This window comes from Oreochromis niloticus, linkage group LG7 (genome assembly GCF_001858045.2).
Source record: "Oreochromis niloticus isolate F11D_XX linkage group LG7, O_niloticus_UMD_NMBU, whole genome shotgun sequence".
Taxonomy (NCBI): domain Eukaryota; kingdom Metazoa; phylum Chordata; class Actinopteri; order Cichliformes; family Cichlidae; genus Oreochromis; species Oreochromis niloticus.
The window spans coordinates 37,854,849-37,871,041 of record NC_031972.2 but is presented as its reverse complement, the minus strand read 5'-3'; the positions used below and the strand labels follow the sequence as shown (position 1 = coordinate 37,871,041).

The following is a 16,193-nucleotide window of genomic DNA, read 5'->3' as shown; positions in this document are numbered from 1 at the left end:
TTCCAGACTGTAGCCACACGGGTGACCATTCTTATGTTTTGATCTAAGTTAAACTTGAAACCTGCAGTGAAATCAAAGCGCACAGCTCCTTCAGACTGCTCAAACCTCTGCTCGGTGGCTCGGTGGATCTCAGAGAGAAGAAATGAACCAGGGCTCTGCTGAGCGGGCCCCTTCAGGAGGCTGAGGAGGTGGCATTGGAGGCTAGAGAGCTCTCTCGTTTATCCCCACACAGCTCACTGCTGTGCAGTCAGGCTGCTGCCATCAGACACTGAAGGAAACCCGCACAGGTGAGCTCACCTGAAGTTCAGATAATGGCCACCGGTGTCAGTAACAACAGTTGTGTCCTGGGAGCTGTGCAGAACTCTTTAACACCTGGATCTTAAACCTTTTTTAAGTGAACAGCACAGACAGCAGGAAGACTCCAAACACCACAAGAAAGAGCACGCACACACACAAACACATACACACAGAGACAGACACACACACACATGAATGTTGGTATTACAGCAGCGCCAGAGCGAGGAGAGTGTGTGTGTGCATGTGCGCCATTACAGGTAACCAAGGAAACAGCAGATGATTGGAGACGGTGCTGTTTGGTTGCACAGGCAGGAGGAGCGAAGCAGCTCTATGTGTCTAATGTTGCACACACAGTTGGAAACTAGGCAGATCTCCATCGTGTGCAGCTCCCAGGAGTGTAACAGAGGTCAAGAAGGGCGAGCTGGGTCATGACAAGACCCCCCCCCCCACACACACACACACAAACACCTTTGACTGTAATCCACACGTGTGTGTGTGTTCCTGTCTAGCTATCTTTGTGAGGACCGAAATCTGCATACTACTATACTTGTGAGAACCAACAGTCACTTGTGAGGACACACACACACCGGTCCTCACAAATTTTAAGACATTTTTGAGGCTCAAAATGTGGTTTTAGTTTCAGGGATACAATTAGGTTATGGTTAGGTTTAGGGTAAGGGTTAGGGTTAGGCATTCATTTTTAATGGTTAGGGTTAGGGTAAGGGGCTAGGGAAACCATTATGTCAATGAAGGTCCTCACTAAGATAGCTGAACGGGCTTGTGTGTGTTTTTGTGTCTGTGTGTGTCTGTGTGTGTGTGTTTGTGTGTAAAGACTTTAGCTTTTAAAATCCGAGTCTTTGCGCCTGAGATAAATGTGCCGTGACCTCCTCAGACGCACACCAGACCTGCAGGATGAAGCTCCAAAACTGCAGTTCCTCTGACGTCCAGCAGAGGCAGCAGTGAGTCCGTCCGCATAGACTCCCATGTTAAAACTTTACAGCAGAAACAAACATGTTTACACCTGTATGGGATAGAATGCTTTTATAACTCACTTGTTTTGCATTATTAGCGGCGTGGCTTCTTTCACAGACAGGTTGATGGTGACACAGGTGGCCGTAGTTGCTAACTGTCTACTAGCTTCACCTGAACTGGACCTCTGGATCGTGTTTGCGCTGTTGGAGCCATTTGGAGCATTTCTAATGACATCATGTGGCCAATAATAAGGCTGCTGTGAGGTCACTGTACTAACAGACCGTCCAAGACGAGGATGTCAAACTTACTCTACATGATGCGCCACATACAGCTCACTCAGACCTGAACTGGATCATACCAGTCTCCTTTCTGTCAGTGTGAAGAAGCCTAACCTCTTAAATTTAACCTCTGTAAAATGTTCATACTAGAAAAAGAAGCACAAGTGAGTGTCACCACCAGCAACTTTCACAAACTCTCAGTGTGAGCTCAGCTCATTTGAGGCTCCCCAGCGCTGCATCGCTGGCACCATCAGACGTCCTGCTTTCGCCTGTGACCTTCTCCTCTGTGATGCTGGTCCGTTCAGTGCAGGTGAGACTGGACCTTCTGACTCAAACAGGTCTGGCTGCTTCCTCAGACCTCAGTTTTGTGACCTTTGCTGTTTCCTGTGAACTTTAAAGCTTCACCTGAAATCTGCCTGAGGTCTCAGGAGCCAACATGGAGGACGAGATCACCTGAACTGAGCTCCTCGCTGCGGAACTGCTGTAATACCAACATTCATGTCGGCTCTACCACGTCAGGTATTTAACGTGTTCCTCCACGTTCATCCGGCAGCTCCAGGTGTTATCTGTGTGCTCTTCTTGACCTCATCTCACTTGTATCATCCTCTCAGACTCCAATCAGGAGACTGACACGCCTCTGATCCATTAATCCATTAGGAAATGAAATGAAAATTCATTGACAAGTAAAATACCCAGAATCACTGAGCGAGGGAGCACAGCATCGAGGGAGAGGGACACTCACAGCAGATATACATGCACCGAGTAAGAGGACCAGGAAGACAGTTGACATGAATCCAGGAAAGAAACACAGGAAGTAAAAGAAAAACCTGTCACCAAAATAAAAGAGGAAGAGCTGACACACACCAACACAGCAGCGTCGCTCTTACGGAAATGGAGATCATCATTAACAAAGTTCTGCTGTAGAAAGTTTTACATAATTCAGCAGTTTTAGAGGACTGATATGACCTCAGACAGTGTGTTTATACACTAGTGATGGGATTTCCGGCTCTTTTTAGAGAACCGACTCTTTTGGCTCGGCTCACTAAAAAGAACCGGCTCTTCAGGTTGTTTTGTTGCTTTAATTAATTTATTATTAACAATAATATAAAATTATGCACAAAAGGAATTACTAATGTAAAAAAAAAAGTGGTTTTATTTATATATGTTTATATATAAATATATGTGGTGGCCCCTAGAGACAAAGCATGTACAAACTCCAAAACGCATTCCTAGAGTTAACTGAACTTCCAAAACAGAGCTACCTAGATCACTTAAATTACACAATTGAAAGCATATGTGTATTGTTTGTGTATTTATACACAAGCACTCATATATATTCAAATAATTTAAAAAAAATGTTCATTTACCTGTTACTACCACACACCAAATAAGGTCGTTGGTACTTCCTGGCTTGTGTAGCCACTAGGTAACAAAAGCTCAACACTGTGCCTAGCATCCTGGAGCACTTCTGTTGTCTTTTGTACGTGTTTTGGAGTTTTTACGTGTTTTGTAGTTTGGAGTTTGGCCACCGTAAATATACTTTTGTTTATTCACTTCACATAAAATGTAATAAATAAATCATATAATTCAAAAACCAACTAGTCACAGTTCAACTTTTAACTATTTAAATTTTCAGCTTTTTCCTTTTAAACAAATTTAAAATGAAACAACACAAAACACTGCAAACCACAACACAATTAAATATAAATTAAAATATGAAAACAAAAAGAAGATGCACATTCTCTGTCATATGGGCCTGCATGAATAAACTTTCTGAATCCTTTATCATCTGCAACTGAAAATAGTTGTGGATGATTACTATACCTTTCTAATGTGACGTTGTTGTCCCTGGCTCTCTTTCTCTGTCTCTCCCTCCCGCTCTGTTTCTGTGCTACTGCGAGTGTAACTACCGCCCCTCCCCCCTCTGCCCAGCACAAAGCACAAGGCTCGAAATGCGGAGTGAAGCTGAAAAAAAGTGCGACAGAGGGTGAGAGAAAGAAAAAAAAACCCACGGCTCGCGATAAGGAGCCGGCTGGCGTCGTTCACGTCAAAGATCCGGCTCTAAGAGCCATTTCGTTCACGACCGACACATCACTATTATACACGCTGCTGTATGAATGTGATTGCATGCACGTAGAGTCAATCTGAAGCAAGCAGATTAATTATGTTCCTGTATCATTTGGTTTGGGTGGACATCGTTCAGAATGATATGATAGGATGAATCTTCCTGCTTTTCCTCTCTTGGTACTTTTTCCATCAGCATCAGGGTGAAGCTGGAGACTCTCATCATATTGTTGCCACAGCGATCATTGCAGATCTGATGGGTTTCTGTCCTGTGAAAAGACTCACCCGTGTCTGCGCTGACGTCTCGGACCTCGCCTCACGCCAGCAGGCTCTTTAATCCACTTCATCACTGCTGTGAACAGGACTCAGTGTCTTCATCGCATCATGTACGAAACACTTTAGATTCTGTTAGCAAGAAGTGCCCCCTGCTGCCAGAGGCTCAGCAGTGACTACAGCATCTGGAGATTACATTTCAAATATATTTAATCAATCTATAATCTATATTTAATCTATAATCCATCTATAATCTGTACCTTATTCATCTACAGTTCATCCTAAATTTCATTAATCCCATCGACTGAGCAGTTTTGAATGATTCTGGTAAAAGTGTTTGTGATCTGGCTTCCATCGTCTGAGGTCTCCAGTTCATGTGACGTACAGTGGCTTGCAAAAGTATTCCGCCCCCTTGAATTTTTCCACATTTTGTCACATTACACTCTATACACCTGGGGCTTAGAGTCCGCTTGGGAAGTGTGATTGTGTGTACAGTGTCTATTTATGTCTGTCTCCATGTTTGGTGAGTGCTGAGCAATTGCATATGAGAGCATGAGGGTGGGAATGGATGTTTGTATCTGTGTGTGCCTGTTTGTCTGTCTCTATATGTCAGGTTGGGTATCAGATGTCACCTCTCTAGGGACATCTCAGGCCCTCCAAGGTATGAAGACCTATCTCCCCCCACCACTCCCCCTGCCAATGGCAGACGCCCTCAGACATCGGTGCATTGGTGGTTCTTTGTGTCTGGGGATGGGTGTCCAGGTACGCACCGGCTCACTCCTGGTGGCTGCTTGTCGGGGCCTGGAGCCTGGGGCTCGCTCGGGCCCTTCGGGGGTGGGGTGCCCTCGGCCTCTCAGCTTGGGGCTCGGTCACTCTGGCACAGCTGGTTGCCGGCGGAGCTCATGGGCACGTCACTGCAACCCCCCCTGGCTTCTGCTCCAGGGCTGCTGAGTGGCCCCTCATCTGGGGCTCTCCTCAGCTCTTACTGGGATAGTGGCACGGCTGCCCCTCTGTTGGTCTTCCTTGGTCTCTTGTGCTCTGAGGGCCTCTGGATGTCTGGAGCCTGGATCTCCTCCATACCTGCTTCATGCCCTGGAGGATGGGGCTGTGGCTCCCCACACCCTCTAGCAGATTGTTACATGAAGGAACCTTTTAAATACAAGCGCGTTCATGCTCACAGGTGTACACATGGGTGCTCACACACACAAACTACACCCTTTTTGGCTCCTACCTCAAAGAACACTGTGCGCTGTGTGCTGCACAATAATATTCAATATTTAGTATTTACTGTTATATACACATAGATTATCGCGATGTTGTTGTTTATTATATTACTCTTTTTTTGCTTGTTTTCTCTTTTTTCCTTCTCAACAGGTGATTGATATATGTATTTTGTGTCTGTTTTTGTTTTTTGCCCTTTATCACCGTTCCTCTTCCCCGCTCTCTTTCTTTCTCCCTTTTCTTTCCCCCAGTCATGTCTGTCCCGTGTGTAGCAAGTGAAGATAAAATAAAATCAACAATAAAAGCAAAGGTGAATCAAATAGACCAATACGGCAAGGCCGGGATGGTCCATTTGGTAAAGTAAATTTGTTGGGCATCTTTCTTTGCCTTTAGACAATAATTCTGATGGCAAAAGAACCAAACGGGACAGGCGGGAAAAAAAAAAAAAAAAAAATTAGACTGAATCACTAAACCCAGCTGAACTGGAATAAACTAAGTTAAAACACTGATGTATTATGGTTTTATGTACATCATATTTAGCACCAATAACTTTCTGATCTTCATTTTTTTCCTTTTTCTTCATTTCTTGATATATTCAGCAGCTGTGGTCCAAAAATAAAGCACTAACACACACTATAATCTGTGTAATGTGTAATCTGACACATTCATTAATGTGACAAGACAGAAACAACCACAGAGGTCTGTTAATATTTAAATTGTATAAATAAACTCAGAGCTGACAGTGAATACAGATACACTTCATTCTTTCATCCTCAGTTTGCTATTCTGATGCTGGGTGAGAAATTCACAGCTACACTTCCACGTTCAGGTGGAACAGATGACACAGACAGCGGGCTTACAGGAAGTTAAGTTTATTGGCTGCTCCCGGGAGGTGGGAGGAGTGTAACGTGTGCAGTACAAGTGTGTGTGTAAACTGACTGAATGGAAATGTCTGAAGAAACTCTTTGTTCCCCGAACGTGCCTGATCCCGAGTACATGTAACGTGTAAGCAACAACTGATGAGGTCAGCAGGTATGTCAAGTAGAAGAAGGTGGGAAGCGGACAGCGCCACTTGCTCCACAGGAGGAAGAGGAGACGGGTCAGTGGGGGAGCTCATGGGGAACCAGCTTGTAGTGGGCGCCGCAGGATGGGCAGCGCTGGGCCTCGCCCTCATGGAGCCAGAACCAGACCACGGCTGTGTTGTCCTCCTCACCTGCACACAGGAAACTGGGTGAGAACCCTAACCTGCAGGTCACATGCATGCTCCGGTTTCCCCGATAAGGAATAAGCCCCGCCCCCTTTCAGCCCAGAGGCAAATTTAACACAGGAAAAAACAACTCACACACGCATCCCACAATCCTCTTGTTGGTGATGGAGGGAACCAGGTGGGGGTCGGCTTTGGAACCTGCATAGTGCTTTGGCTTCATCATGTTGTAGGGGTCCTACAGGAGGGGGAGGAGTCAGGTGAGTTGGGCATGACGGTATTCAACATCAGTTTCATCTCAGAGTTTATCTTTATACGTTTTCATGTGCATACCCCAAAGACCCTGTCAGGTCAAACGGAGCTGAATGACCTCAGCGATCTTACCTCGCCCTGCTTCATGGCCTTCATGATGACCTTCTCCAGCCCCGTGGCCTGCTCTTCATCAGTGGGAATCCCTGTGAACACAAAACCAGCCTTCATCTTCATCCATACACATAAAACAATACTTTGTTTAAAAAAAATAATACAGATTTTTTTTTTTTTTTTTAAGTATTTAAGTTTATGTCATCGTTTCACAAGATACTGACAAAAATGAGAAATAAAGCATCAAACGTTCCTCACAGCGTGCCAAGAAAACCATTCAAGGCTGAGGGAGAAAATTCAGATTATACTTTACTTATGAGGAAAAACTCAAAGTTTAAATGTCTGTGAAGGTTCTCAGTCAATGACTGTTCCTTCAGTGGTTTCAGTCATTATGCAAATGTACTGTTTAGAAGACTGGGGAAACCTGCAGTCAGCTGAGACTGAAGGAGTCACTTGGATGAGTGACGAAACATCCAGATGAACAGAATCAAACTTTGGGGACTTCTTTAAACATTTAATTTAAGCCAGTCTGAGATCTTCTCGTCCTGTTCATGTCTTCTTTACATTTCTTATTTAGACACATTTATGTGAGATTCTGTCTTCAGGTGAAAGTGATCGTTTATTTGGGAAAAATCATCACAGAGCAGATTTTTCCCAAATAAACGATCAATCAATAATCTATTAGATTAAATAATTATAACCAGAGAAGACATTTATTACTAACTGAAACCAGTAATGTAATCGATTAACCGAGCGTTTTGTATAATTGAATAATTGACTAATAATAGAGATTGAAAATGTGACGTCATTCTGGGGTAAAACCGCAAAGGATTCTGGGAACGTGTGGCAAGCGGTACTAGCGCACGCAGGCTTTCACATGAAAACAGTCACACAGCGATAAAAAGAAACAAAAAATGGCAAGAAGCTGTTGTATTATTAACTGCAATAGCCGGTCGCAAGACAGCCACGGGAAGCCGACGGGTAAAGAGATTGTTTTTATCGGATTACGTCGTGGAAGAGAAATTGTTCAAGCCATGTTTCCGAAGTAAGAAAGAGCCGACGGATGGCCTGGATTGCAGCCATTCGAAGACCAAATATAACGTCTCAGAACACTCCAGCTCACATGTTAGTCTGCTCCAAGCATTTCCACAAAGGTAAGTCTTCTGTTGTAGTTATTACGTAATTTATCATAACATAATTGTTGATGTAGGTTACAAATAAGTCTTACATTGATTTGAATTGAATTCGTTGCGCTATGCTGCTTTGTTCACTGTGGCTTTGTGGGGTAATGTTTGTTGTGTTTTGTAGGAAAACCAGCCTACAAAATGCTGGAATGCGATCCAGACTGGGCACCCTCTATCAACCTGGGTCATACCGAGTTTAAAGCTGCTACCACAGCGAGATTTGATCGGTTAAGACAGAGAGCGATATCAAAACAGCCACGAAACGTTCCGCATATATGTGCCCAAGGGTTGTATTGAAGCAATCAAGTCATGAATAACTGTTTTCCAGTATGTTGTTTTGCAATGTTGTTGGGGTTTTTGGGGGGGGTTTTTGCATTATTGATTTGTTTTTCACCGAAGCAGCTAATAAAGCATAATGGAATACAATTTTGCCTCTTTCTTGTAAGATTCTATAATACAATGAAACAATAATGCCAGTTATAAATACAGACAATAAATTAAATGAATTACGAAACACTCATTTTATTTCTATTAGATCTGAAAATGTTGTGTAATACTACAACCTGAAACGACAAATAGATTGCGTTGGCCTGTACAGGAGAAAGGAAAAGAATTTAACAACAGCTGTGAAATGGAATAGTCCAAATCACCAAAGTAAACTGGACCTGGGCTTGTTGCAGGGATCTGAAGTTAATAAACATCTTGTGAGTGTATGCAGTCACACTTAGGACCATATAATAATAAATATGTGCGTGATGAAAGTTGGGCAGCACGCTAACGTCCTTACTCCACTCTGTATGCTCGTATGGGTCTAGCCCTTTCACAACTTTCACAACAAAATTTTTTCCTCGTCCTTTTTTTTTTGCCTGCCGTGTTCTCCGTCGTTTTGTACATTACTGTTTTTGGGGCAAATAAAATGTAAGTAGGGATTAAGACCGCAGAATTAATGTTTACCGGTGCTGGAAATATTAGCGCTTCATGCAGTGTTTTGATTTTGTTGCCACGGGTACCCACAAAGCAATGCGCGAAAGTCACGTGGTCTGTCAATCTAACTCTGACCTCCCGAAGCTAACAAACTGCTAACGCTGCTAAGCTATTAACAGCTAACAGCTAATTATCCGCGGCTATTTCCGGTGTTCCGTCCTTTAAAGCGTGCCGATCTGAACTCGGGTTTATTAAAATCTACTGATTGGACCGTTTAAACGTTTAAAAGTTTTAGAATGAGCCGATCCGTCATTTATATCTTTTGTGAATGAAGTCTTTTCTGAGCGGCGCTGTCACCGGGAGAGGAAGCACTCGGCTTTCTCCGTCCTCCCCGCGGATTAGACCCTCTCTAAACCGCCTGTTTCCGCCGGGTTCAAGGTATTCAGTGCCGGCTCGAGCTCACCTCCTGCTGCCATGCTGCGGCTCAGAGCGGGGGTCCGGGCGGAGCGGCAGGCCGCCGCGGCTCTGACGGCGGAGCGGAGCAGTAACCTTGCAGCCATTTCTCCTTCTTCGGTGATCACTTAGGTCGATCTGTGATGACGTCATATTTGCGGAACAGTTCTTCTTCTTCTTCTTTCTTTATTGGCAGCTTGGAGGTGCACTAGCGCCACCTGTGGATCTCCAGATTCAGGAGAAGTTACATCAGCATCACGGTTCATGTGTGTGTGTTACAGCCCACCTGTCCTCAGGTGCATGCCTCCGGTTGCACTACAAAGAAAGCCCGACAAAGCCTTAAGGGTAAAAGGTGTCGCGAATAAATACAACAAAATAAAATGATACGACCAAGACAAAAACTGTGGTATTTTGTAAATATAATAATAAACACGAATTCAGTATGTAATTGTGTAACTTTATTAGCAGCTTCCTCCTGAAATGCGCCAACACCATTGAGAGTAACATCCTCCTCTCTGGTCGCTATGGTAACGTGTGAATATTTCTTTCAAAATAAGACACACAACTAATCACATCATCAGTCAGACCAGACAATAGTTCAGCTTGACAAGACAAGTCAAATGGCTTTATTGTCATTTCAACCATGTACACAGTGCTGTACCACTGCAGTACATGGTGCTATATGTGACATATAACAGACAATCAACACAGGACTACATAAAGTGCAATGTGCAAGATTGTGAGAGTGGATGGTGGGGATTGGGCTTTTCTCAGCTTCTGCAGGAAGTAGAGATGCTGTTGGACCATTTTAGTTATGGAGCTTGTGTTGAGGGACCAGGAGAGGTTCTCCACCTGGTGGACACCAAGGAATTTGGTGCTCATGATGACCATCACAGAGGATCCATCGATCCATTGATATTAAGTGGACAGTGATCTCTCCGTGCTCTCGTTAAGTCAACAGTCATCTCTTTTGTTTTGCCTACATTCAGAGACACACTGAGCACTGGAGTCCCTCAGGGCTGTGTGCTCAGCCCACTGCTGTTCACTCTGCTGACTCACGACTGTGCAGCAATACACAGTTTGAACCACATCATCAAGTTCGCCAATGACACGACTGTGGTGGGTCTCATCAACAAGAATGACGAGGCAGCATACAGAGAGGAGGTGCAATAGGTAACGGACAGTGACTCTGGATCCTGATAGAGCACATCCTAATCTCATCCGGTGTGATGATGGAAAACAAGTGCACAGTAGTGATGTGAAGAAGAAACTTCCAGACAACCCAGTGAGATTTTCTCAGTGTGCTGGTCTTCTAGGAAAGCAGAGTTTCTTTTCAGGCAGATTTTACTTTAAGGTTCAGCTTAAAGGAAAGACTGAGGGGACTTTAGGAGTGGCCAGAGAGTCGATCAACAGGAAGGGAAAAATCACAGCGACTCCTCAGAATGGTTTCTGGACTGTAGCATTGAGGAATGGAAATAAATACAAAGCTCTTACTGACCCTTCAGTCCCCCTCTATCTTCAGCCTGGCCCTGAGAAGGTGGGGGTGTTTGTGGATTATGAGGAGGGTCTAGTATCCTTTTATGATGTAGGTCCTGCAGCTCTTATCCACTCCTTTACTGGCTGCTCCTTCACTCACAAACTCCACCCATTCTTCTGTCCCTGTAACAAAGACGGTGGTAAAAACTCTGCACCTCTGATCATCTGTCCTGTCAATCAAACTGAATCAGCGACTGATTTTATTTGATGAACTGATTGGTTGAAGGGAACAAATGAACATATTGAGTGTAAATACTCTACAGTCTGCATGTTTTCTGTAGAATATGATTATCAGGGGACTCTCACACTTTGATTTGATTTTCATGGAATTTGATGCAAACAGAAGAAAAGTTGAATCAAGAAATATTCCCATTAATGGAGACTCGAGCTGACGACCAAATATCAGAGAATAAATGTCAAAAAGCTCATTTCAGAATAAAGTTTGTTAAATGCTTCGAGTGAATACAAAAAGTTGTTTGATTATTTTGGGTCTGTGATGGTTTTTGGTCTGTTCACTGAAAACTGATAAGACAGGATCATATTCAAATAACTTTGTAAATATTCATACATTTATGTTCTTCACCTCTTCTCCAGCTGAGCCCTTCAGAGTGTCCACTATGGAAATAAGCTGACTGTTATGAATTCTCTATGATGCTCACTGCATATCCAGTATCATGCTCTTCATTTTTACATGTTTAACCTGTGATATGTGATGGGATGAAATAAATCATACACACACCTGTTGTTTTCTCCTCTCTCCCTCCTCCCTGGTGTTCTTGTTCACAGTTGCGCTCCCTGATGACTGTCGAAGCAATAATTAAAGCACATTTAAATCTCAGAGAGCTTTACTTACACTCACACGTTTGGGGCGTGTCCAGTTAGAAAAAATGTGTTTGTTCCTTTTATTTGTTGAAAAAAAAATGTAAAAGAATTGAGGCTAAACAGAAATATTCAATTCACTTTTATTTAAATATCACAAAATCACAACAATAGTCACCTCAAGGTGCTTTATGCTGTAAGGTAAAGACTGTACAATAATACACAGAAAACCCAACAATCATATGACCTCCTATGGGCAAGCACTTGAACAGCGACAGTGAGAAGGAAAAAGTCCCTGTTAACAGGAATAAACCTCCGGCAGAACCAAGCTTAGCTGCGACTGGTTGGTAGTGAGGGGAGGAAAACAGGACAAAGACATGCTCTGGACGGGAGCCAGAGATTAATAATAACTAATGATTAAATGCAGAGAGGTGTCCAAACAATAGTGAGTGAAGAAGAAACACTTGGTGCATCATGGGAATCCCCCAGCAGCTCCTATCCTATCCATACCTATTGCAGCATAACAAAGGGAGGATTCAGGGTCACCTGATCCACCCCTAACTATATGCTTTATTAAAAAGTAAAGTTTGAAGTCTTATCTTAAAAGTAGAGATAGTGTCTGTCTCCTGAATCCAAACTGGGAGCTGGTTCCTTAGAAGAGGGGCCTGAAAACTGAAGGCTCTGCCTCCCATTCTACTTTTAAATACTCTAGGAACCACAAATAAGGCTGCAATCTGAGAGTGAAGTGCTCTAATGGGGCGATATGATACTATAAGGTCTGTGTTTCTCACACAGAAACTTTAAACCGCTCACACTAAAAGGTCAAAGGTCATCAGTGTGTTCAGATAGGCCTGATCAAGAGCTCACGATCAGATTTCTGACCTGTGATCAGTCAGCTGCATGTTAGAGAACCAGTGGGAACCTCAGTCACCACTCGCAACAAGCGTGCTTGTTAACCGCTTTTACTGTTGATCAGTACTGTTCCAGACAGCTTTCCAACTGTCTCCATATCACACCACACAGGAAAAATGTGAACATTTGACAAGCTGCAGCTGGCATGCCAGCCTCCCTGGCACTGGCCCTCAAGCCTGCTGATCCAAAGACCACACCTCCACCACCACCAGACATGGAAATATTTCCACTGTTTTCATCAGTAGCTCAGCATCATCCACCATCAGTGACATCATCCACACAGGTGGAGCTTCAGTTTTTAATATTTCAGTGCTTAGTCTTTTGATTATTATTGTATGAAGCACATGGGTGAGAGGCAGTTACACAGGATTTCAGTGTGTTTTGAAATTACAGTGTGATGATGTTACATCATTAAAGATAGAATAACACATTTTTACAGGAAGTAAAGAAATAATTATATAAGTGCAGGGCGTATGTGACTTTATAATGATGGAGACAAGTCTCACTAAATCTTCCATAATCACCATCACTGTTAACTTTTAAAAGGCATGTACAGCAAAATAAAACACCTGGAAGTTAGGCAAGGTTAATCCATGGATATTGCCCACGCCCTGAAAAATACAGAGTACTTATGAAGTAATATGTAAATACAGTGTTTCTGTAAACCCGCTGAATGTACGCACTGCTTAAATAAACTTAGTGTAATGATTTATCTCCTGTGTAACCTGACTGCTCACCTCCTAGTATTAAGTATTTGTAGGTAAATGATTACACAATAACTTCATATAAAATAAGTTACTTATTTAATCACAGAGTTATTACGGCTTCAGTCATGTGCTGCACTATAAAGTGTGACCTTGTTTTTCAGGCTCAGTGGGACGTTCACTGCAGTCCCGTCATCACAGCGTCATAACTACCACATGCTGCTGTTCTGGTCATTATTATGTAAGCATGTCGATATTACCACCAGCAGCTGCTGCTGTATCCGTAACATCATAAATATGGTAATAAAAAGACTGACTCAGCTGATTCAGGATAAACAGAACTTTATTGTTAAAGGAACAGTTCACTCACACTACAAGCACAAGTCCAGAAGTTTGATGTAAAACACATTAATCATGGTTAACTAAGAAAAACAGGAAGAAGAGATGCCCACAAACAGAAGGTTAAGTTTATTGGCTGCTCCTGGGAGATGGGAGGAGTGTAACGTGTGCAGTACAAGTGTGTGTGTAAACTGACTGAATGGAAATGTCTGAAGAAACTCTTTGTTCCCCGAACGTGTCTGATCCCGAGTACATGTAACGTGTAAGCAACGACTGATGAGGTCAGCAGGTACGTCAAGTAGGAGATGGCGGGAAGCGGACAGTGCCACTCGCTCCGCAGGAGGAGGAGGTGGTGGTGGGTCAGTGGGGGAGCTCATGGGGAACCAGCTTGTAGTGGGCGCCGCAGGATGGGCAGCGCTGGGCCTCGCCCTCATGGAGCCAGAACCAGACCACGGCTGTGTTGTCCTCCTCACCTGCACACAAGAAACTGGGTGAGAACCCTAACCTGCAGGTCATACGCACGCTCAGGTTTCCCCGATGAGGATTAAGCCCCGCCCATCTTTAAGCCCAGGGCCGAGTTTAACCCTCGCCTGAGAAAGTCTTGGCCGACGCTCACACACGCTTTCACAAAGGAAACAACAACTTACACACGCATCCCACAATCCTCTTGTTCGTGATGGAGGGAACTAGGTGGGGGTCGGCCTTGGAGCCTGCATAGTGCTTTGGCTTCATCATGTTGTAGGGGTCCTACAAGAGGGGGAGGAGTCAGGTGAGTCGGGGCATGACAGTATTCAGCATCAGTTTCATTTCAAAATTTATTGTTCATCAAGAACGATTCACACGACTCAGAGGCTGACCTCAGGTCAGCTGAGACTGAGCTGCAAACACAGATTAATTTATATTAATATCTGAAAATGAGCAGAGCAGTGAAAATACTACAAAATAATTATTAATCATTATTAAAAAGGCAAAACACAGAAAACTAATGTTAATCAAATAACTGCTGTATGAAAATAAATAAACAAATAATCGAGAATACATTAACAATTAATAACACAACCTTAAACAAGCCCAACAATACTAAAAAGAAATATGAAAAAGCAATATTATTATGAATAACAAAATCAGTAACTATTCAAAATTAAAATGTTTTATAGTTTTGCTGAAATATGTCGACACACCGACGGCCTGAGTCTGCTCATTTCTACTCAAATTTGATTTTTAATGATTTTAATCTTGATTTAAATTTCTGGTCTGTGTGAAATATTGCGTTTAGATGAATCAGCATCGCGCTCTTCTACTGCTGTTTTTTTAAACACTAAGTTTTTCATGTTTCTGGAACACATGATGTCAGATTTCCTGTGCGTCGGGGCTCCGTCTTACCTCGCCCTGCTTCATGGCCTTCATGATGACCTTTTCCAGCCCTGTGGCCTGCTCTTCATCAGTGGGAATCCCTGTGAACAGCACAGTGTGATTAACAAGCTTCAAAGCAAACACAGATCATCAGAACAGGCTAATGTGTGGACTTCCTGTGGGTCACATGACTGCAGCACCGGTTATTACAGGTTCTTATGACCTCAGTGAGCTGCTGAGTTTGTGAAACATAAAGCAGCACGTATCTCTGACATGAAAACATCTCAGTGTAAAGCTGAAATGTTTGATCTGATGTTTTCATTCACGTCACTCTGATTCACTTCATTGATCATCGTCAGTCATGGTCACACAGAGCACCTTAAAAATTAATTGATCACTCCCTTTAGCTGTTCCAGACAACATACAAATTATTCACGTTTCTAGGAAACTGCAAGTTAAAACGTTATGTTAAAACTGTATGTTTATCGATACCATTACAATCTTACTGATCACTTCGATCGGCAAACCCAACACCAATGACAACTTCCTCTACTCTTTCATGTGTTTAATCTTCATACCGATAAGACGTTCCGGGACCTTCACGGAGAAGGTTAAAACATGACACGTTAATTATTTCAGACATAAAAGTTTTTAGGTTTTAAATCTCACCGTATTGACCGTCATGATTACTAAATTCTGATAAATTAAGACTTTTTAAATCTACAAGTCAAACAATCAGTCGAAACACTGTTTTTAATAAATCGCAGGATATTAAAATGAAGTCTGGTCCGAGAGGAGGCGTCACCGGGACAGGAAGCGCTCGGCGTCCTCCGTCCTCCCCGCGGATTAAACCCTCTCTAGCCGCCTGTTCCCAGCGGGTACCGGGTATTCTGTGCAGGCTCGTTGCTCACCTCCTGCCGCCATGCCGCGGCTCAGAGCGGGGGTCCGGGCAGAGTGGCAGGCCACCGCGGCTCTAGCGGCGGAGCGGAGCAGTAACCTTGCAGCCATCTCTCCTTCTTCACTGTCAGGGAGGCTGGGCGCACGGAAATGACGTCAGAGTCGCATCGTGCTGCTTTAAAAAAACAAACAAACTTTATTCAGTACAAATAAGGAAACAGCCTAACAAGGAAACAGCTGGTCATGGGCAGATGGTCATCGATGGTCACAGCCTCGTACTATAAAGAGGATGGATGATGGATCACAGGACGGCTGATCAGTTCGTTTCATCTAACTCATCTAGGCGTTTGTAGAAATTACAGCAAACATGGCAGTTTGTCTTGAAACAACAATGATCATC

At 43.4% G+C, this 16,193-nt stretch overlaps 2 protein-coding genes and 1 long non-coding RNA gene across 3 annotated transcripts; 1 reads left to right on the top strand and 2 right to left on the bottom strand.

Annotated features, from left to right (window-relative positions):
- Positions 1–1,356: 1,356 nt before the first annotated feature.
- On the top strand, positions 1,357–4,399 carry LOC112847291 (uncharacterized). The gene is made up of 3 exons (XR_003220748.1): positions 1,357–1,857; positions 1,947–2,066; positions 3,808–4,399. It is a non-coding gene; the product is annotated as an uncharacterized LOC112847291 (long non-coding RNA).
- Positions 4,400–5,964: 1,565 nt separating this feature from the next.
- LOC100706771 (cytochrome c oxidase subunit 5B, mitochondrial) lies at positions 5,965–9,401 on the bottom strand. The gene is made up of 4 exons (XM_019361450.2): positions 9,244–9,401; positions 6,694–6,764; positions 6,448–6,547; positions 5,965–6,318 (listed from the first exon to the last, which is right to left on the bottom strand). The coding sequence occupies exons 1-4, from the start codon at positions 9,338–9,340 to the stop codon at positions 6,206–6,208; spliced, it is 381 nt and encodes a 126-aa protein (XP_019216995.1). The 5' UTR covers positions 9,341–9,401; the 3' UTR covers positions 5,965–6,205.
- Positions 9,402–13,529: 4,128 nt separating this feature from the next.
- LOC100706497 (cytochrome c oxidase subunit 5B, mitochondrial) lies at positions 13,530–15,963 on the bottom strand. The gene is made up of 4 exons (XM_019361449.2): positions 15,808–15,963; positions 14,927–14,997; positions 14,191–14,290; positions 13,530–14,016 (listed from the first exon to the last, which is right to left on the bottom strand). Exons 1-4 carry the CDS (start codon positions 15,902–15,904, stop codon positions 13,904–13,906), a joined length of 381 nt encoding a protein of 126 aa, XP_019216994.1. The 5' UTR covers positions 15,905–15,963; the 3' UTR covers positions 13,530–13,903.
- Between the last annotated feature and the right edge of the window lie 230 nt (positions 15,964–16,193).